At 30.6% G+C, this 23,870-nt stretch overlaps 1 protein-coding gene across 1 annotated transcript in view; it reads left to right on the plus strand.

Moving 5' to 3' along the window:
• Positions 1–4,207: 4,207 nt before the first annotated feature.
• The window catches only part of LOC142339673 (phosphorylase b kinase regulatory subunit beta-like), a 105,418-nt gene continuing 85,755 nt past the window's right edge, over positions 4,208–23,870 (plus strand). Inside the window, exon 1 of the mRNA XM_075389891.1 lies at positions 4,208–5,311. Coding sequence (XP_075246006.1) covers positions 4,996–5,311 — 316 coding nt within the window. The 5' untranslated portion in view covers positions 4,208–4,995. The remainder of the gene's footprint in view (positions 5,312–23,870) is intronic.

Raw genomic sequence — 23,870 nt, forward strand, 5'->3', positions numbered from 1 at the left:
ATATATATATATATATATATATATGTATATATATATATATATATATATATATAATATATATAAATACATATATACACATATATATATATATATATATATATATATATATATCGCATGACGTCTTCAATATGACCTCTATATATATATATATATATATATATATATATCGCGAATGACGTCTTCATTATGATCTCTTTTATATATATATATATATATATATATATATATATAATATATATATAAATACATATATACACACACATATATATATATATATATATATATATATATATATATATATATATATATCGCATGACGTCTTCAATATGACCTCAATATATATATATATATATATATATATATATATATATATATCGCGAATGACGTCTTCAATATGATCTCTTTTATATATATATATATATATATATATATATATATATATATATATGTATAATATATATATATATATATATATATATATATATATATATATATATATTATTTGAAGACGTCATTTTTCGAAACAACAGATTAAGGCATCCTTGTCAGGAAGGCATTATTCCTTTCTCGTAGTGTCGTTTTTTTTGAGATTGTACTCTTTCTTTGAGATGAGGCGAATTTTTGTGCAGCAATTGGGAATGAGTGTTTGGGAGTATTATGTGGTGTCAGCTCATTGCCGATATCTCCTGTTTGACCATCTCTTAAGTTGTTGCAACCTTTTTGTGTGAAATCTTTTCGACTACTCTAAGGCAGTTCTACTTTTCATTCTGGAGCTCAGTTTGTATTAGGGAAGTATCTGATCGGCAAAAGGTTCTAAGATGAGAAAACGCAAGTTTGAAAACAACGATTCGATTTGTTATTCTTTTCTCGAGGTTTAGTATGAGTTTGACAGATATTTTGGTGTTTTATCTAAAAGCACCGCGATTTACATCTACCTTCGTTTTTATCCCAATTTTGTTTTTTTCCAGTTGTTGACATTTCGTGAATTGTCTTTTCTCTAAGTGGCTCTAAAACGCTTTGTTTAAATCGCTCTGAGGCTTTTGTTATGGCTTTAGCCGCTTTATGGTACGTTTTTGCCCTTTTGTTCTAGAATACCCTTGGACTTCTTCATCGACTTTTTCAACCTTGATTTCAGTTTCCAGTGATCGAAGTTGCTCAATTTCTGAAGTAAACTTTGTTGCTAAAATAAAAGCGATTGCGAATCCTGGATGTCCGGGGGTTCGGACACCTACGGGGCTGGCGTAAGAGGCATAATTTTGAGGCTGAATTGTGAGTGCGGATACTTCTTTGTTTTCTTTCGTCTGCGTTCCAAGTTTTTCAAATTTTCATTCGGAAGATATAATGTTGTTAGCTTAACTTTTGCGTGTGGTCTTATGGTCAACTGTGAGAGTTTTCAGTCTGTCAGATTCTCTTTCAAAACTTGTCCTGCTATCTTTTTAAAATCAATTTGAACATCTTATTGTGTGATTTTGCCAGGCCTGAGGGATGTGCTTTAGTGAGTTTTAATTTCCAGAAGTTGCGTCTGTGAATGTGAAGTATTTGTTTACTAACTTTGATACAATTTCAAATTATATGTCAATTGATTAATGGAGAGAAGAGTTTTTTATGCCTCTTATGCAGGAAAAAGCTTTAAGTAGAAATATTGATACGAAAAATTCTAGCTCATAAAAATAAGCCAGGTTCCAAATGGCTAAGGCTAAAATCATTTTTAAAGCAGTTTACATCGATTGCCTGCATAGCTGTGATTGCTTTGTGAATTTTTGAACACAATAAGATTTAAATTTGCTGTTGTGATGAAAGTTCAGGTATCAGAGTGCTGCCAAAATTTTTCTTCATAATTGTTTTATCAGCTGTGCGTTTTGTAGAAAATGGACTTATTAACTTGAATTATCTCACTTGAATTATTGAATATTTCTAAGAACCAAAATTGTCATGTCGATATTTCTACTGTTGGTTCTGGATTATCTGAACTAAATCCAATTAAATAAAGGTTTCTTGCTTTTCGCAGATATCTAATGGATGAGATTATTATTATCTGCGTTCTTTGATTTAGTTTGCGCGTTCCAATACAAAATTTATTAGTAAAAGCAAACTGCACCTTTGACAAAGATTAATACGGATGATCAACTGTAATTCTTGCTTTTCGCAGATATCTAATGGATGAGATTATTATTATCTGCGTTCTTTGATTTAGTTTGCGCGTTCCAATACAAAATTTATTAGTAAAAGCAAACTGCACCTTTGACAAAGATTAATACGGATGATCAACTGTAATTTAAAATAATTAGCAAGTATCCCGTTTCGCACTTCCAAATCTACCGCTCCGTGTTGATTAATTTGCTCATCTTTTGGCATCCGGTGTCTTGAAATTTTGCGTAAACCTGTCTAGAAATTCGAAAACGCAAAAAACGATAATTTTGAAATTTCACATTTGTGGCATTTTTGCCCAATGAATGATCACTTTTTATTCTGTCTAACTATTTGTGAGTTCTTGTCAGCTAATTGATCAACAGTTAGTTTTCACCGTCTCCGAGGTGAAAATTGTTTACAATTAAAAATGAATAATTTCCTTGAAATGCTTATTTTTCAGTTTTTTGGGACAATTGTTAAACGATTCATCTAATGGATAAGAGAGATGCTGATATCTTGCTAGTAATAATTTTTTAGTTTCCAGATTTTTTGAGTTGTTCCAAAATACCAAAAATGTACCGCAGATGAAGTTCAGTGAGAATAAAAAGGTATAAAAAAATTTGCTAAGCGAGCAAATTTTCGTTATTACGTGCGGCTTTTTCAAAAAAGTTTTGCTTTAGTTTTCCAACTTTTGCCGTCAAAGTTGTTTCTATCAATTATCTAAATTAGTAATTGCCTGTGTGAAGGAATTTTTGTGCTTCTGATGCAAATGTTATAATTTTACATTCATTATACAGCTTTTGCCATATAGCCTTGTTTTAGGCGTTTTTTTAGCTGTTTTGTACACTTGTCAGCAACGTTTTGTATTACAAGGTCTTCTGCCAATAGTTTTTTTAAGAGTTGCAACTTAAATTTTATCAGATTCTATATCAGTTTTTGTCAGTTACTCTTGATATCTTTCCTTTTATTGATTCAAAATGTTTAGTACAGTTATGTAGGATGTGAATTAAGTCAGTGAAGATCCTCAATTTCATACCTTGAATGTTTCTGGAATTTTTCTGGCTGTTTTTATAAAGATCTGTGGACACATTTTCATGATTTTTGAAGCCAAATTTGAGAAGTGCTTGTGTTCACCGCTGAAACAGGAATAGGAGCGAAAAAGCGAATGATTTTGAGGTGTGAATTCATTTCACTCCAAAGTAGATTGAGAAAATGGTGTTTGAACAATAATTCGCTTTCTCAATTGTTTTTTGTTCACGTGCGTCAATTTGACTCATTCTTAATGTTCTTAACGTTTCTTTAAGTTTTTTTTGATCGACCTTTTTTCAAATTAGTTTTCTAAATCCAATCCCAACACTAAAAAATGTGCATTTCTCCTTTTTCTTTTCTTGTTTAAGTCCCGATGTGCGTCAGCGGCGGGTTTTTCTACAATTTAACGGCTATGTTGACAATTTTTTAAACATTTGAAACCGAAATAGAAACTATTTGACCGGCTATGTTGATAGTTTCTAAACTTCAGAAACTATAAAAGAATTCATGGTGACAAATACAGAACATTTATCATAGCTGAAAAAGAAAGCATCCTTTTTGCCACTAGTGCAATAAAGTTCAGTCTTTAACCAGATTAAAATCCTTAGAATTATAGAAAGAAGTCAGTTTCAAGTTTATTACAAACGATGTTTTTGCTAGTCATAGACTACATGAGCTCACAAAAAAAACGAAGAGATGGAATCAAAATTGCTTCTACTTAAGAATTATAAAATGATTTTACAGATTATTATTAAAATGGCTTCAAACAAATATCAACAATTCCTTCTAGCGAGAATCAAGGAAATGATATCTAAAGACTTATTCAAATATCAAGATTATGTAAACAACCAGACGTATCTCATGGTTGAAATTTAAGTCACCTTTATAATTTAAGTCTGCCTTTAGATGGGTAATTTATTTTACAGTGGAAATTTGCGAGGTGAAAAATGCAAAAACTAAAATTGAAATTGTATGCTAACGTTTGTCAGATTTACTGTTGTTTTCTCTTCACACGACCAAAAAGTATTCAACTAAATTGAATCGAACAAAGTGCAGACTTTGTGATTCATATATTTTCCTTGTTTTCAGATAATTTTGCAGAAATTGAACTCGTATAACTCCTATTTGCAAGCGTATAACCAGAGATATGGCTGAAATAGCAGCAGCTGGGATGCGAAAACAGTTTGGAATCAAAGAGCCAACCAATCCTAAGAAACCTCCGACAGCACTCGATCTGATTAAGGCTGCAGCTCAGAGCCCCTTTGTCCAACAACTGTCCTTTCACTTTGTAGCATTCTCAGCAGCAGTTTTCTTCTCTCACAAGATTGCGCCTGGATTATTTGACTACTCACACTTGCTTGAATAAATGATTTTATTGAAATTGATGTATTGTATCTGAATTGATCGTGATCAAATACAAGCTATTAACACCTGCCCTCTCTCTTCGTGAGATTACATTACACCAGGTACCTATTCAGTTTGAAGAATCGTTTATTTGCTTTCATATATTATTTTCTCAATAATATTTCTAACGCTGGTTGGAAAGAGTTGATTAGGAGAATTTTGTACGTCAATATTATGCTGAAGTACGGAAGACCAAAAACATGCAATTTTTTCTTTACTGCTCTGTCAAATAATGAAGAGCGTCAGAATTTTTGGAAAAATTATCAGAATTTAATGATGTTCTGAAGCAGTGTTAGCCTTTTCTAGAAAATTTATCAGTTCAAACTTCTCAGATCTCGGTTGCCAACGTTAATTATTTGCCTCCGACCTTTGAATATGTTCTCGATTAGCGAGAATAATTAGTGACTTCTTTTAAGATCACTGTCAGTTGATATGTCTAGTATTTGTGACCCTAGACAACGGTACACATCAACTTGCTCAGTGACAAAGGATGCCTACGGTGGATCCAGTTCTAAAATCACAGGAACATCTCAACTCCTGGCAGAGGACAACCCGGATATATTCGATTCCGAAAGCAGTTGGTCAAATGAACCAGCTAGAGCACCCGAAAGCGAGGGGTTGTCAAAATTCAAGCTGCTTTCAAAGTATTATCGTGTTGTGAAACACCAGTTTCTGCCTTATCAGAGTCAAACTTTGGGGCTGTTCTGCTCCAACACAGCGAGTTATGGAAAACAGTCAATTGCGAAAGGTTAGCAGTTCAAGTAATGAAACAGACAGAAAAGTAACAGTGGCTGTTTTTATTTCGAAACCTATAAATCTCTTGGGCGATTTAGCGAAACCTGTTAGAAAATCAAAAGTAGCTCAAAACAGAAAACCAAAATGTCACTAAAATAGTTACATGCTCAATAAAGCTGTTACTAATTAAATACACATTAACTGGAACATTTCGAATGATCATTAGCTTTCTACATCGTAAGATCTAATTTGGTTTTGGTGAAAAAAAACCTAAGAAAATCTTACAAAAAAAGCAGCGTGGTAAACTAATAGAGTCCTCTCACAGAAACGAATTTAGCGGGAATCAGGAGATATTTTTTTCGATCATCTTGCTAACAGCAGCTACCAGCTCTTAGCTGCTTCGTAACATTATTTTAATTCCTGACTTACGTCTTATAAAGTATGATTTTTTGTTCCGACCCCACTTGTGGGGGCAGGAACTATATACTCAAATGGGTTTTTTGTTCAGTCAAGTTTGGCCGATCGATACAATAATCGTAGAGAAATGAAAGTGTTATAATTAAAAAGCGTCAAGCGTAAAATTTGAAATTAAAAAGTTTTTTGAATTTTGATGTTTTTAGGGAGTTATCGAGGTTTTTCAACTTTTGTGTGAACACGTGATATTTGGCATGATTTTGTTCACTTTTAGCGTTATTTTTTGTTCAAATTAAGATTTTGGCTATCAAAATGTTAGTTCAAAATTAGATGCAAATTGGAACAGTTTTGTGTTCCTAATAGACGAAAGGAAAAAATGCTAAATTTGGTCTCTTATTGAAGTTAATTATAAAAAAATCGAATTCTATTGGAGAGCTGTTTTTTTAAACCTCTTCATACTTCTTGTTTTTATTTAAGATAACTTAGAGACTAGTCAATTTTCATATCAAAGTTCCATTAATGAAAAACCCATTTAGAGTCAGGTGAGGCCCAGTAAACAAATAATTCAAATAATCGCTCATGTTTTTTATATGGCTTTGACCCGTAATTTTTGGAAATTTTGTAGTTCTCTAGCATAGACTCGTAGATCAAATTAGCAATGAAATTCCTAAAGAGCATTTAGTGAACCTATCTAGCGTTCTGGACAGCTAATGAAAGACTTCAGAAAAAAATTTCGAAAAAAAAAGTTTTTTGAACATTAATCGATCCTAAACTTTTTAAAATTTCTGTGAACTTGTTGGTCAGTCCCTGAAACCATGATTAATCTGATTAGCGGTTCTAACTATTGATTTTATAACTTCGATGCTATGAGTTTTCTTATATGTTTATTTTATTTTTGGATATTTTTATAATTTTGATTCCTTTTAAAATCTCATCACATTATTCTATTTCCCAGTGGCCCTGATAAGACGTTCAATTGGTCATAGATACAGTTTTCAGAGAAAAGCTTATGTATTTAGTGGCTTCGACACCTCGCACTCCTGTTCTGAATTTTTGGATTTTGCCCCTATTTCTCGTTTTCATATTCATAAAACTTTTTGTGATGACTTATTGATGACTTTTGAATTTTTTGGCTCTGATACGGGTCTTCTTAAAATTTGGTGGTTTGATTTTGATATATTTGTTTATTTTTGTTGAGTTTTTCGAAGTCAAATGGTTGTGATCATAAGACTTCCACTGCTGTTGCAGTGAATTTTTTGAAAAATTGCTTTCACTGAAAAGTTGTTTTTTAAAGATTTTGAGTTTTTGCCTGTTTTGTATGTTCTTTATTTCGCCTTAGAAAGTTTTCTAAATGCTGAGATGTCTCATTCACTTCCAATTGAAGATAAGAGCTTATTTTATTCTGGCAGTTTGTAGCTAATAGTCTCAAAGTTCATGATATTTGTTCTCAAAAATTCTAAATTTTTCATTTTAAACTTTTCTGTTCTTTCTTTCTGTCAACTTCTAATTTTTTTCGCCATTGAGTGGTACCATCCACTTTCTTGGTATTCAACCATTGACGTCTCTATTGATGTTATGTCATGACTGACGCTCTGTTTGTTGGTCAATATGCTGTTTCAAAAATTATTGTGAGTGGTCATTTTTGTGTTTCTTTTTCTCTTCTTTTAGCACATTCGCTTTAATAACAGATCCCAATGATTTTCAAATATTGCCCAAGTGAACATATTTAATCCTTAGATTCCTTTTAACCAATTTAGTTTGTGTAATACTTGAAATAAAAAGCATAATCTTAAGATAATAGCTAATGATATTAATGGCTTCAATGCTTTTGTCTTCGTAAATTGTTAGTGATTTTATGCGTTTCTCTGCGTGTTTAGTCCGTTTCTATGGCTTAATCTAAGCAAAGAAATCTCCTCTGGGCTTTTAAAGTAATTTTTGGTACTTTATTAAGAAATTAAAAGCTAATGGTATTTAGGACTTTCTTAAGTGTCCGGTTTTAAAAATGATGATGGATTTGCGAACATCACCTCATTATTTCTTTGTTTTGTCGGTTTGTTGCCTAGTCTCATTAAGGACGAATCGCTTATGCTTTATAGTTAAGAAAAAGTAAGTTTATGTAGTTAGATTTTTTTCTGATTGTATTTGGACTTCATTACTCGTTGCTTTATGGAGTTTTTGCCTTATAAAATGTTTTTTTTTTGTTTTTGCTAAGCTTTTGTTTTTTTGTTCTGATAAGACGTTCAATTGATCATAGATATAGTTTTCAGAGTAAAGCTTATGTATTTAATGGCTTCGACACCTCGCACTTCTCTTCTGAATTTTTGGTTTTTGCCCCTATTTGTCGTTTTCATAATCATTCAACTTTTTGTGATGACTTATTGATGACTTATTGGCTTTGCTACGGGTTTTCTTGAAATTTTTGTGGTTTGGTTTTACTGTAGTTGTTCATATTTGTTGAGTTTGTCGAAGTCAAATGGTTGCGATCATAAGAATTCCATTGCTGTGGTAGAAATTTTTTTGAAAAATTGCTTTCACTGAAAAGTTGTTTTTTTTTAAAGAATTTGTTTTTGCCTGTTTTGTATGTTCTTTGTTTGGCCTTAGAAAGTTTTCTAAATGCTGAGATGTCTCATTCACTTCCAATTGAAGCTAAGATCTGATTTTGTTTTGTTAGTTTATAGCTAATAGCCTCAAAGTTCATGATATTATTTGTTCTCAAAAATTCTAAATTTTAAAGTTTTCATCTTGTTTTTTTTCTGCCTACTTCTAACTTCTTTCTCCATTGAGTGGTTCCATCCACTTTTGTTTTTCTTTTAGCACATTCGCTTTAATGACAGACCCCAATGATTTTCAAATGTTGCCCAAAGTGAACATATTTAATCTTTAGATTTCTTTAATCCAAATTAGTGTGTGTAATAATTGAAAAAAAGCATAATCTTCAGATAATAGCTAATGACATTAATGGCTCCAATGCTTTGTCTTCGTAAAATGATAGTGATTTTATGCGTTTTTCTGCATGTTTAGTCCGTTTCGAAAGCTTAATCTAAGCAACGACATGTCCTCTTGGCTTCCCTAGTAATTTCTGGTACTTTATTAAGAAACTAAAAGCTGATGTTGTTTTGGACTTTCGAAAGTGCCCGGTTTAAAAAATGATGTTTGATCTGTGAACCTCACCTCATTATTATTTCCTTTTGTTGATTTGTTACCTAATCTCATGAAGAAAGAAGTAAGCCTTAGAAACGGCAAAAACTTTATCAAGTTTTTGCCGTTTCTAAGGCTTAATCTAAGCAACGACATGTCCTCTTGGCTTCCTACGTAATTTCTGGTACTTTATTAAGAAATTTAAAGAAATTAAATCACCTCATTAAGTCGTTTTGTCGATATGTTACCTAGTCTCATTAAGGACGAATCGCTTATGCTTTGTAGTTAAGAAAAAGTAAGTTTGTGTAATTAAGTTTTTATCTGATTGCATCTGGACTTTATTACTAGCTGCTTTATCAAGTTTTTGCCGTTTTTAAGGCTTAATCTAAGCAACGACGTTTCCTCTTAGCTTCCTAAGTAATTTCTGGTACTTAATTAAGAAATTTAAAGAAATTAAATCACCTCATTTTTTCTTCGTTTTGTCGATTTGTTACCTAGTCTCATTAAGGACGAATCGCTTATGCTTTGTAGTTAAGAAAAAGTAAGTTTTTAATTATGTTTTTATCTGATTGCATCTGGTTTTTATTACTAGTTGCTTTATCGAGTTTTTGCCGTTTCTAAGGTTTAATATAAGCAACGACATGTCCTCTTGGCTTCCTAAGTAATTTCTGGCACTTTATTAAGAAATTAAGTCACCTCATTATTTCTTCGTTTTGTCGATTTGTTACCTAGTGTCATTAAGGACGAATCGCTTATGCTTTGTAGTTAAGAAAAAGTAAGTTTGTGTAATTAAGTTTTTGTCTGATTGCTTCTGGACTTTATTACTAGTTGCTCTATCGAGTTTTTGCCTTATAAATTGTTTTTTTTTTGTTTTTGCTCAGCTTCTGTTTTTTTGTTTTTTTGTTCTCATAAGACGTTCAATCGATCATAGATATAGTTTTCAGAGAAAAGCTTATGTTTTTAATGGCTTCGACACCTCGCATCTCTCTGAGTTTTTGGTTTTTGCCCCTATTTGTCATTTTCATAATCATAAATCTTTTTGTGATGACTTTTTGATGATTTTTGAATTTATTGGCTTTTATACGGGTTTTCTTAAAATTTTTGTGGTTTGGTTTTAATATTTTTGTTCATATTTGTTGAGTTTTTTGAAGTCAAATGGTTGCGATCATAAGAATTCCACTGCTGTTATAGTGAATTTTTTGAAAAATTGCTTTCACTGAAAGTTTTTTTAAAGATTTTGTGTTTTTGCCTGATTTGTATGTTCTTTATTTCGCCTTAGAAAGTTTTCTAATTGCTGAGATGTCTCATTCACTTCCAATTGAAGATAAGATCTTATTTTATTCTGTCAGTTTATAGCTAATAGTCTCAAAGTTCGTGATATTATTTGTTCTCAAAAATTTTAAATTTCAATTTGTTTTTCTTTCTGTCAACTTCTAACTTTTTTCGCCATTGAGTGGTTCCATCCACTTTTGTTTCTATTTCTCCTCTTTTAGCACATTCGCTTTAATAACATTTCCCATTGATTTTCAAATGTTGCCCAAGTGAACATATTTAATCTTTAGATTTCTTTTAACCAAATTAGTGTGTGTAATAATTGAAATAAAAAAAAGCATAATCTTCGGATAATAGCTAATGATATTAATGGCTTCAATGCTTTTGTCTTCGTAAATTGTTAGTGATTTTATGCGTTTTTCTGTGTGTTTAGTCCGTTTCTATGGCTTAATCTAAACAACGAAATGTCCTCTAGGCTTCCTAAGTAATTTCTGGTACTTTATTAAGAAACTAAAAGCTAATGGTGTTTAGAACGTTCAAAAGTGTCCGATTTAAAAAATAATGATGGATCTGTGAACCTCACCGCATTATTATTTCCTTTTGTCGATTTGTTACCTAGTCTCATTAAGAAAGAAGTAAGCCTTAGAAACGGCAAAAACTTTATCGAGTTTTTGCCGTTTCTAAGGCTTAATCTAAGCAACGACATGTCCTCTTGGCTTCCTAAGTAATTTCTGGTACTTTGTTAAGAAATTTAAAGAAATTAAATCACCTCATTATTTCGTTTTGTCGATTTGTTACCTAGTCTCATTAATGACGAATCGCTTATGCTTTGTAGTTATGAAAAAGTAAGTTTGTAATTAATTTTTTATCTGATTGCATCTGGTTTATATTACTAGTTGCTTTATCGAGTTTTTGCCGTTTCTAAGGTTTTAATATAAGCAACGACATGTCCTCTTGGCTTCCTAAGTAATTACTGGTGCTTTATTAAGAAATTAAATCACCTCATTTTTTCTTCGTTTTGTCGATTTGTTACCTAGTCTCATTAAGGACGAATCGCTTATGCTTTGTATTTAAGAAAAAGTAAGTTTGTGTAATTAAGTTTTTGTCTGATTGCATCTGGACTTATTACTAGTTGCTCTATCGAGTTTTTGCCTTATAAATTGTGTTTTTTGTTTTTGCTAAGCTTCTGTTTTTTTGTTTTTTGTTCTCATAAGACGTTCAATCGATCATAGATATAGTTTTCAGAGAAAAGCTTATGTTTTTAATGGCTTCGACACCTAGCACTTCTCTTCTGAGTTTTTGGTTTTTGCCCCTATTTGTCATTTTCATAGTCATAAATCTTTTTGTGATGACTTTTTGATGATTTTTGAATTTATTGGCTTTTATACGGGTTTTCTTAAAATTTTTGTGGTTTGGTTTTAATATATTTGTTCATATTTGTTGAGTTTTTCGAAACCAAATGGTTGCGATCATAAGAATTGCACTGCTGTTATAGTGAATTTTTTGAAAAATTGCTTTCACTGAAAAGTTGTTTCTTAAAGATTTTGTGTTTTTGCCTGATTTGTATGTTCTTTATTTCGCCTTAGAAAGTTTTCTAATTGCTGAGATGTCTCAGTCACTTCCAATTGAAGATAAGATCTTATTTTATTCTGTCCGCTTATAGCTAATAGTCTCAAAGTTCGTGATATTATTTGTTCTCAAAAATTTTAAATTTTAAACTTTTCAGTTTGTTTTTCTTTCTGTCAACTTCTTACTTTTTTTGCCATTGAATGGTTCCATCCACTTTTGTTTCTTTTTCTCCTCTTTTAGCACATTCGCTTTAATAACAGATCCCATTGATTTTCAAATGTTGCCCAAGTGAATATATTTAATCTTTAGATTTCTTTTATCCAAATTAGTGTGTGTAATAATTCAATTAAAAAAAGCATAATCTTCAGATAATAGATAATGATATTAATGGCTTCAATGCTTTGTCTTCGTAAATTCTTAGTGATTTTATGCGTTTTTCTGCATGTTTAGTCCGTTTCTAAGGCGCAATCTAAGCAACGACATGTCCTCTTGGCTTCCTAAGTAATTTCTGGTACTTTGTTAAGAAATTTAAAGAAATTAAATCACCTCATTATTTCGTTTTGTCGATTTGTTACCTAGTCTCATTAATGACGAATCGCTTATGCTTTGTAGTTATGAAAAAGTAAGTTTGTAATTAATTATTTATCTGATTGCATCTGGTTTATATTACTAGTTGCTTTATCGAGTTTTTGCCGTTTCTAAGGTTTTAATATAAGCAACGACATGTCCTCTTGGCTTCCTAAGTAATTACTGGTACTTTATTAAGAAATTAAATCACCTCATTTTTTCTTCGTTTTGTCGATTTGTTACCTAGTCTCATTAAGGACGAATCGCTTATGCTTTGTATTTAAGAAAAAGTAAGTTTGTGTAATTAAGTTTTTGTCTGATTGCATCTGGACTTTATTACTAGTTGCTCTATCGAGTTTTTGCCTTATAAATTGTGTTTTTTTTTGTTTTTGCTAAGCTTCTGTTTTTTTGTTTTTTGTTCTCATAAGACGTTCAATCGATCATAGATATAGTTTTCAGAGAAAAGCTTATGTTTTTAATGGCTTCGACACCTAGCACTTCTCTTCTGAGTTTTTGGTTTTTGCCCCTATTTGTCAGTTTCATAGTCATAAATCTTTTTGTGATGACTTTTTGATGATTTTTGAATTTATTGGCTTTTATACGGGTTTTCTTAAAATTTTTGTGGTTTGGTTTTAATATAATTGTTCATATTTGTTGAGTTTTTCGAAACCAAATGGTTGCGATCATAAGAATTGCACTGCTGTTATAGTGAATTTTTTGAAAAATTGCTTTCACTGAAAAGTTGTTTCTTAAAGATTTTGTGTTTTTGCCTGATTTGTATCTTCTTTATTTCGCCTTAGAAAGTTTTCTAATTGCTGAGATGTCTCAGTCACTTCCAATTGAAGATAAGATCTTATTTTATTCTGTCCGCTTATAGCTAATAGTCTCAAAGTTCGTGATATTATTTGTTCTCAAAAATTTTAAATTTTAAACTTTTCAGTTTGTTTTTCTCTGTCAACTTCTTACTTTTTTTGCCATTGAATGGTTCCATCCACTTTTGTTTCTTTTTCTCCTCTTTTAGCACATTCGCTTCCATAACAGATCCCATTGATTTTCAAATGTTGCCCAAGTGAATATATTTAATCTTTAGATTTCTTTTATCCAAATTAGTGTGTGTAATAATTCAATTAAAAAAAGCATAATCTTCAGATAATAGATAATGATATTAATGGCTTCAATGCTTTGTCTTCGTAAATTCTTAGTGATTTTATGCGTTTTTCTGCATGTTTAGTCCGTTTCTAAGGCGTAATCTAAGCAACGACATGTCCTCTTGGCTTCCTAAGTAATTTCTGGTACTTTATTAAGAAACTAAAAGCTAATGGTGTTTAGGACATTAAAAAGTGTCCGATTTAGAAAATAATGATGGATCTGTGAAGCTCACCTCATTATTTCTTCATTTTGTCGATTTGTTACCTAGTCTCATTAAGGACGAATCGCTTATGCTTTGGAGTTAAGAAAAAGTAGATTTGTGTAATTAAATTTTTATCTGATTGTATGTGGACTTTATTACTAGTTGCTTCATCGAGTTTTTGTCTTATAAAATGTTTTTCTTGCTTTTGCTAAGCTTTTGTGTTTTTGTTTTTTGTTCTCATAAGACGTTCATTTGATGATTGATATAGTTATCAGAGAAAAGCTTATGCTTTTAATGGCTTCGACACGTCGCACTTATCTTCTTGAGTTTTTGGTTTTTGCCCCTATTTGTCATTTTCATAATCATAAATCTTTTTGTGATGACTTTTTGATGATTTTTGATTTTATTGGCTTTTATACGGGTTTTCTTAAAATTTTTGTGGTTTCGTTTTAATATTTTTGTTCATATTTGTTGAGTTTTTTGAAGTCAAATGGTTGCGATCATAAGAATTCCACTGCTGTTATAGTTAATTTTTTGAAAAATTGCTTTCACTGAAAGTTTTTAAGATGCTTTTTTATAGTTGCTTTATCGAGTTTTTGCCGTTTCTAAGGTTTTAATATAAGCAACGACATGTCCTCTTGGCTTCCTAATTAATTACTGGTACTTTATTATGAAATTAAATCACCTCATTTCTTCGTTTTGTCGATTTGTTACCTAGTCTCATTAAGGACGAATCGCTTATGCTTTGTATTTAAGAAAAAGTAAGTTTGTGTAATTAAGTTTTTGTCTGATTGCATCTGGACTTTATTACTAGTTGCTCTATCGAGTTTTTGCCTTATAAATTGTGTTTTTTTGTTTTTGCTAAGCTTCTGTTTTTTTGTTTTTTGTTCTCATAAGACGTTCAATCGATCATAGATATAGTTTTCAGAGAAAAGCTTATGTTTTTAATGGCTTCGACACCTAGCACTTCTCTTCTGAGTTTTTGGTATTTGCCCCTATTTGTCATTTTCATAGTCATAAATCTTTTTGTGATGACTTTTTGATGATTTTTGAATTTATTGGCTTTTATACGGGTTTTCTTAAAATTTTCGTGGTTTGGTTTTAATATATTTGTTCATATTTTTTGAGTTTTTCGAAACCAAATGGTTGCGATCATAAGAATTGCACTGCTGTTATAGTGAATTTTTTGAAAAATTGCTTTCACTGAAAAGTTGTTTCTTAAAGATTTTCTGTTTTTGCCTGATTTGTATGTTCTTTATTTCGCCTTAGAAAGTTTTCTAATTGCTGAGATGTCTCAGTCACTTCCAATTGGAGATAAGATCTTATTTTATTCTGTCAGTTTATAGCTAATAGTCTCAGAGTTCGTGATATTATTTGTTCTCAAAAATTTTAATTTTTAAATTTTTCAGTTTGTTTTTCTCTGTCAACTTCTTACTTTTTTTGCCATTGAATGGTTCCATCCACTTTTGTTTCTTTTTCTCCTCTTTTAGCACATTCGCTTCCATAACAGATCCCATTGATTTTCAAATGTTGCCCAAGTGAATATATTTAATCTTTAGATTTCTTTTATCCAAATTAGTGTGTGTAATAATTCAATTAAAAAAAGCATAATCTTCAGATAATAGATAATGATATTAATGGCTTCAATGCTTTGTCTTCGTAAATTCTTAGTGATTTTATGCGTTTTTCTGCATGTTTAGTCCGTTTCTAAGGCGTAATCTAAGCAACGACATGTCCTCTTGGCTTCCTAAGTAATTTCTGGTACTTTATTAAGAAACTAAAAGCTAATGGTGTTTAGGACATTAAAAAGTGTCCGATTTAGAAAATAATGATGGATCTGTGAAGCTCACCTCATTATTTCTTCATTTTGTCGATTTGTTACCTAGTCTCATTAAGGACGAATCGCTTATGCTTTGGAGTTAAGAAAAAGTAGATTTGTGTAATTAAATTTTTATCTGATTGTATGTGGACTTTATTACTAGTTGCTTCATCGAGTTTTTGTCTTATAAAATGTTTTTCTTGCTTTTGCTAAGCTTTTGTGTTTTTGTTTTTTGTTCTCATAAGACGTTCATTTGATGATTGATATAGTTATCAGAGAAAAGCTTATGCTTTTAATGGCTTCGACACGTCGCACTTATCTTCTTGAGTTTTTGGTTTTTGCCCCTATTTGTCATTTTCATAATCATAAATCTTTTTGTGATGACTTTTTGATGATTTTTGATTTTATTGGCTTTTATACGGGTTTTCTTAAAATTTTTGTGGTTTCGTTTTAATATTTTTGTTCATATTTGTTGAGTTTTTTGAAGTCAAATGGTTGCGATCATAAGAATTCCACTGCTGTTATAGTTAATTTTTTGAAAAATTGCTTTCACTGAAAGTTTTTAAGATGCTTTTTTATAGTTGCTTTATCGAGTTTTTGCCGTTTCTAAGGTTTTAATATAAGCAACGACATGTCCTCTTGGCTTCCTAATTAATTACTGGTACTTTATTATGAAATTAAATCACCTCATTTCTTCGTTTTGTCGATTTGTTACCTAGTCTCATTAAGGACGAATCGCTTATGCTTTGTATTTAAGAAAAAGTAAGTTTGTGTAATTAAGTTTTTGTCTGATTGCATCTGGACTTTATTACTAGTTGCTCTATCGAGTTTTTGCCTTATAAATTGTGTTTTTTTGTTTTTGCTAAGCTTCTGTTTTTTTGTTTTTTGTTCTCATAAGACGTTCAATCGATCATAGATATAGTTTTCAGAGAAAAGCTTATGTTTTTAATGGCTTCGACACCTAGCACTTCTCTTCTGAGTTTTTGGTATTTGCCCCTATTTGTCATTTTCATAGTCATAAATCTTTTTGTGATGACTTTTTGATGATTTTTGAATTTATTGGCTTTTATACGGGTTTTCTTAAAATTTTCGTGGTTTGGTTTTAATATATTTGTTCATATTTTTTGAGTTTTTCGAAACCAAATGGTTGCGATCATAAGAATTGCACTGCTGTTATAGTGAATTTTTTGAAAAATTGCTTTCACTGAAAAGTTGTTTCTTAAAGATTTTCTGTTTTTGCCTGATTTGTATGTTCTTTATTTCGCCTTAGAAAGTTTTCTAATTGCTGAGATGTCTCAGTCACTTCCAATTGGAGATAAGATCTTATTTTATTCTGTCAGTTTATAGCTAATAGTCTCAGAGTTCGTGATATTATTTGTTCTCAAAAATTTTAATTTTTAAATTTTTCAGTTTGTTTTTCTTTCTGTCAACTTCTAACTTTTTTTGCCATTGAGTGGTTCCATCCACTTTTGTTTATTTTTCTCCTCTTTTAGCACATTCGCTTTAATAACAGATCCCATTAGTTTTCAATTGTTGCCCAAGTGAATATATTTAATCTTTAGATTTCTTTTATCCAAATTAGTGTGTGTAATAATTCAATTAAAAAAAGCATAATCTTCAGATAATAGCTAATGATATTAATGGCTTCAATGCTTTGTCTTCGTAAATTCTTAGTGATTTTATGCGTTTTTCTGCATGTTTAGTCCGTTTCTAAGGCGCAATCTAAGCAACGACATGTCCTCTTGGCTTCCTAAGTAATTTCTGGTACTTTATTAAGAAACTAAAAGCTAATGGTGTTTAGGACTTTAAAGAGTATCCGATTTAGAAAATAATGATGGATCTGTGAAGCTCACCTCATTATTTCTTCGTTTTGTCGATTTGTTACCTAGTCTCATTAAGGACGAATCGCTTATGCTTTGTAGTTAAGAAAAAGTAGATTTGTGTAATTAAGTTTTTGTCTGATTGCATCTGGACTTTATTACTAGTTGCTCTATCGAGTTTTTGCCTTATAAATTGTGTTTTTTTTGTTTTTGCTAAGCTTCTGTTTTTTTGTTTTTTGTTCTCATAAGACGTTCAATCGATCATAGATATAGTTTTCAGAGAAAAGCTTATGTTTTTAATGGCTTCGACACCTAGCACTTCTCTTCTGAGTTTTTGGTATTTGCCCCTATTTGTCATTTTCATAGTCATAAATCTTTTTGTGATGACTTTTTGATGATTTTTGAATTTATTGGCTTTTATACGGGTTTTCTTAAAATTTTCGTGGTTTGGTTTTAATATATTTGTTCATATTTTTTGAGTTTTTCGAAACCAAATGGTTGCGATCATAAGAATTGCACTGCTGTTATAGTGAATTTTTTGAAAAATTGCTTTCACTGAAAAGTTGTTTCTTAAAGATTTTCTGTTTTTGCCTGATTTGTATGTTCTTTATTTCGCCTTAGAAAGTTTTCTAATTGCTGAGATGTCTCAGTCACTTCCAATTGGAGATAAGATCTTATTTTATTCTGTCAGTTTATAGCTAATAGTCTCAGAGTTCGTGATATTATTTGTTCTCAAAAATTTTAATTTTTAAATTTTTCAGTTTGTTTTTCTTTCTGTCAACTTCTAACTTTTTTTGCCATTGAGTGGTTCCATCCACTTTTGTTTATTTTTCTCCTCTTTTAGCACATTCGCTTTAATAACAGATCCCATTAGTTTGTTGCCCAAGTGAATATATTTAATCTTTAGATTTCTTTTATCCAAATTAGTGTGTGTAATAATTCAATTAAAAAAAGCATAATCTTCAGATAATAGCTAATGATATTAATGGCTTCAATGCTTTGTCTTCGTAAATTCTTAGTGATTTTATGCGTTTTTCTGCATGTTTAGTCCGTTTCTAAGGCGCAATCTAAGCAACGACATGTCCTCTTGGCTTCCTAAGTAATTTCTGGTACTTTATTAAGAAACTAAAAGCTAATGGTGTTTAGGACTTTAAAGAGTATCCGATTTAGAAAATAATGATGGATCTGTGAAGCTCACCTCATTATTTCTTCGTTTTGTCGATTTGTTACCTAGTCTCATTAAGGACGAATCGCTTATGCTTTGTAGTTAAGAAAAAGTAGATTTGTGTAATTAAATTTTTATCTGATTGTATTTGGACTATATTACTAGCTGCTTCATCGAGTTTTTGTCTTTTAAAATGTTTATATTTGCTTTTACTAAGCTTCTGTGTTTATGTGTTTTGTTCTCATAAGACGTTCATTTGATGATTGATATAGTTATCAGAGAAAATCTTATGTTTTTAATGGCTTCGACACCTAGCACTTCTCTTCTGAGTTTTTGGTTTTTGCCCCTATTTGTCATTTTCATAGTCATAAATCTTTTTGTGATGACTTTTGGATGATTTTTGAATTTATTGGCTCTTATACGGGTTTTCTTAAAATTTTTGTGGTTTGGTTTTATTACTTTTGTTCATATTTGTTGAGTTTTTCGAAACCAAATGGTTGCGATCATAAGAATTGCACTGCTGTTATAGTGAATTTTTTGAAAAATTGCTTTCACTGAAAAGTTGTTTCTTAAAGATTTTGTGTTTTTGCCTGATTTGTATGTTCTTTATTTCGCCTTAGAAAGTTTTCTAAGTGCTGAGATGTCTGTCACTTCCAATTGGAGATAAGATCTTATTTTATTCTGTCAGTTTATAGCTAATAGTCTCAGAGTTCGTGATATTATTTGTTCTCAAAAATTTTAATTTTTAAATTTTTCAGTTTGTTTTTCTTTCTGTCAACTTCTAACTTTTTTTGCCATTGAGTGGTTCGATCCACTTTTGTTTCTTTTTCTCCTCTTTTAGCACATTCGCTTTAATAACAGATCCCATTGATTTTCAATTGTTGCCCAAGTGATTATATTTAATCTTTAGATTTCTTTTATCCAAATTAGTGTGTGTAATAATTCAATTAAAAAAAGCATAATCTTCAGATAATAGCTAATGATATTAATGGCTTCAATGCTTTGTCTTCGTAAATTCTTAGTGATTTTATGCGTTTTTCTGCATGTTTAGTCCGTTTCTAAGGCGCAATCTAAGCAACGACATGTCCTCTTGGCTTCCTAAGTAATTTCTGGTACTTTATTAAGAAACTAAAAGCTAATGGTGTTTAGGACATTAAAAAGTGTCCGATTTAGAGAATAATGATGGATCTGTGAAGCTCACCTCATTATTTCTTCGTTTTGTCGATTTGTTACCTAGTCTCATTAAGGACGAATCGCTTATGCTTTGTAGTTAAGAAAAAGTAGATTTGTGTAATTAAATTTTTATCTGATTGTATTTGGACTTTATTACTAGTTGCTTCATCGAATTTTTGTCTTATAAAATGTTTTTTTTTGCTTTTGCTAAGCTTTTGTGTTTTTGTTTTTTGTTCTCATAAGACGTTCATTTGATGATTGATATAGTTATCAGAGAAAAACTTATGCTTTTAATGGCTTCGACACCTCGCACTTATCTTCTTGAGTTTTTGGTTTTTGCCCCTATTTGTCATTTTCATAATCATAAATCTTTGTGATGACTTTTTGATGATTTTTGAATTTATTGGCTTTTATACGGATTTTCTTAAAATTTTTGTGGCTTGGTTTTATTATTTTTGTTCATATTTGTTGAGTTTTTCGAAGCCAAATGGTTGCAATCATAAGAATTGCACTGCTGTTATAGTGAATTTTTTGAAAAATTCTTTCACTGAAAGTTGTTTAAAGATGCTTTTTTATAGTTGCCTTATCGAGTTTTTGCCGTTTCTAAGATTTTAATATAAGCAACGACATGTCCTCTTGGCTTCCTAAGTAATTACTGGTACTTTATTAAGAAATTAAATCACCTCATTATTTCTTCGTTTTGTCGATTTGTTACCTAGTCTCATTAAAGACGAATCGCTTATGCTTTGTATTTAAGAAAAAGTAAGTTTGTGTAATTAAGTTTTTGTCTGATTGCATCTGGACTTTATTACTAGTTGCTCTATCGAGTTTTTGCCTTATAAATTGTGTTTTTTTTTTTTGTTTTTGCTAAGCTTCTGTTTTTTTGTTTTTTGTTCTCATAAGACGTTCAATCGATCATGGATATAGTTTTCAGAGAAAAGCTTATGTTTTTAATGGATTCGACACCTAGCACTTCTCTTCTGAGTTTTTGGTTTTTGCCCCTATTTGTCATTCTCATAGTCATAAATCTTTTTGTGATGACTTTTTGATGATTTTTGAATTTATTGGCTTTTATACGGGTTTTCTTAAAATTTTTGTGTTTTGGTTTTAATATATTTGTTCATATTTGTTGAGTTTTTCGAAACCAAATGTTTGCGATCATAAGAATTGCACTGCTGTTATGGTGAATTTTTTGAAAAAATGCTTTCACTGAAAAGTTGTTTCTTAAAGATTTTGTGTTTTTGCCTGATTTGTATGTTCTTTATTTCGCCTTAGAAAGTTTTCTAATTGCTGAGATGTCTCAGTCACTTCCAATTGAAGATAAGATCTTATTTTATTCTGTCAGTTTATAGCTAATAGTCTCAAAGTTCGTGATATTATTTGTTCTCAAAAATTTTAATTTTTAAACTTTTCAGTTTGTTTTTCTTTCTGTCAACTTCTTACTTTTTTGCCATTGAGTGGTTCCATCCACTTTTGTTTCTTTTTCTCCTCTTTTAGCACATTCGCTTTAATAACAGATCCCATTGATTTTCAATTGTTGCCCAAGTGAATATATTTAATCTTTAGATTTCTTTTATCCAAATTAGTGTGTGTAATAATTCAATTAAAAAAAGCATAATCTTCAGATAATAGCTAATGATATTAATGGCTTCAATGCTTTGTCTTCGTAAATTCTTAGTGATTTTATGCGTTTTTTTGCATGTTTAGTCCGTTTCTAAGGCGTAATCTAAGCAACGACATGTCCTCTTGGCTTCCTAAGTAATTTCTGGTACTTTATTAAGAAACTAAAAGCTAATGGTGTTTAGGACTTTCAAAAGTGTCCGATTTAAAAAATAATTATGGATCTGTGAACCTCGCCTCATTATTTCTTCGTTTTGTCGATTTGTTACCTAGTCTCATTAAGAACGAATCGCTTATGCTTTGTAGGTAAGAAAAAGTAGATTTGTGTAATTAAGTTTTTATCTGATTGCATCTGGACTTTATTACTAGTTGCTTCATCGATTTTTTGTCTTATAAAATGTTTATATTTGCTTTTACTAAGCTTTTGTGTTTATGTGTTTTGTTCTCATAAGACGTTCATTTGATGATTGATATAGTTATCAGAGAAAATCTTATGTTTTTAATGGCTTCGACACCTCGCACTTATCTTCTTGAGTTTTTGGTTTTTGCCCCTATTTGTCATTTTCATAATCATAAATCTTTGTGATGACTTTTTGATGATTTTTGAATTTATTGGCTTTTATACGGATTTTCTTAAAATTTTTGTGGCTTGGTTTTATTATTTTTGTTCATATTTGTTGAGTTTTTCGAAGCCAAATGGTTGCGATCATAAGAATTGCACTGCTGTTATAGTGAATTTTTTGAAAAATTCTTTCACTGAAAGTTGTTTAAAGATGCTTTTTTATAGTTGCCTTATCGAGTTTTTGCCGTTTCTAAGGTTTTAATATAAGCAACGACATGTCCTCTTGGCTTCCTAAGTAATTACTGGTACTTTATTAAGAAATTAAATCACCTCATTATTTCTTCGTTTTGTCGATTTGTTACCTAGTCTCATTAAAGACGAATCGCTTATGCTTTGTATTTAAGAAAAAGTAAGTTTGTGTAATTAAGTTTTTGTCTGATTGCATCTGGACTTTATTACTAGTTGCTCTATCGAGTTTTTGCCTTATAAATTGTGTTTTTTTTTGTTTTTGCTAAGCTTCTGTTTTTTTGTTTTTTGTTCTCATAAGACGTTCAATCGATCATAGATATAGTTTTCAGAGAAAAGCTTATGTTTTTAATGGATTCGACACCTAGCACTTCTCTTCTGAGTTTTTGGTTTTTGCCCCTATTTGTCATTTTCATAGTCATAAATCTTTTTGTGATGACTTTTTGATGATTTTTGAATTTATTGGCTTTTATACGGGTTTTCTTAAAATTTTTGTGTTTTGGTTTTAATATATTTGTTCATATTTGTTGAGTTTTTCGAAACCAAATGTTTGCGATCATAAGAATTGCACTGCTGTTATGGTGAATTTTTTGAAAAAATGCTTTCACTGAAAAGTTGTTTCTTAAAGATTTTGTGTTTTTGCCTGATTTGTATGTTCTTTATTTCGCCTTAGAAAGTTTTCTAATTGCTGAGATGTCTCAGTCACTTCCAATTGAAGATAAGATCTTATTTTATTCTGTCAGTTTATAGCTAATAGTCTCAAAGTTCGTGATATTATTTGTTCTCAAAAATTTTAATTTTTAAACTTTTCAGTTTGTTTTTCTTTCTGTCAACTTCTTACTTTTTTGCCATTGAGTGGTTCCATCCACTTTTGTTTCTTTTTCTCCTCTTTTAGCACATTCGCTTTAATAACAGATCCCATTGATTTTCAATTGTTGCCCAAGTGAATATATTTAATCTTTAGATTTCTTTTATCCAAATTAGTGTGTGTAATAATTCAATTAAAAAAAGCATAATCTTCAGATAATAGCTAATGATATTAATGGCTTCAATGCTTTGTCTTCGTAAATTCTTAGTGATTTTATGCGTTTTTTTGCATGTTTAGTCCGTTTCTAAGGCGTAATCTAAGCAACGACATGTCCTCTTGGCTTCCTAAGTAATTTCTGGTACTTTATTAAGAAACTAAAAGCTAATGGTGTTTAGGACTTTCAAAAGTGTCCGATTTAAAAAATAATTATGGATCTGTGAACCTCGCCTCATTATTTCTTCGTTTTGTCGATTTGTTACCTAGTCTCATTAAGAACGAATCGCTTATGCTTTGTAGGTAAGAAAAAGTAGATTTGTGTAATTAAGTTTTTATCTGATTGCATCTGGACTTTATTACTAGTTGCTTCATCGATTTTTTGTCTTATAAAATGTTTATATTTGCTTTTACTAAGCTTTTGTGTTTATGTGTTTTGTTCTCATAAGACGTTCATTTGATGATTGATATAGTTATCAGAGAAAATCTTATGTTTTTAATGGCTTCGACACCTCGCACTTATCTTCTTGAGTTTTTGGTTTTTGCCCCTATTTGTCATTTTCATAATCATAAATCTTTGTGATGACTTTTTGATGATTTTTGAATTTATTGGCTTTTATACGGATTTTCTTAAAATTTTTGTGGCTTGGTTTTATTATTTTTGTTCATATTTGTTGAGTTTTTCGAAGCCAAATGGTTGCGATCATAAGAATTGCACTGCTGTTATAGTGAATTTTTTGAAAAATTCTTTCACTGAAAGTTGTTTAAAGATGCTTTTTTATAGTTGCCTTATCGAGTTTTTGCCGTTTCTAAGGTTTTAATATAAGCAACGACA

Source organism: Convolutriloba macropyga, chromosome 5 (assembly GCF_964194025.1).
Source record: "Convolutriloba macropyga chromosome 5, txConMacr16.3, whole genome shotgun sequence".
In the NCBI taxonomy this organism is placed as follows: Eukaryota; Metazoa; Xenacoelomorpha; order Acoela; family Convolutidae; genus Convolutriloba; species Convolutriloba macropyga.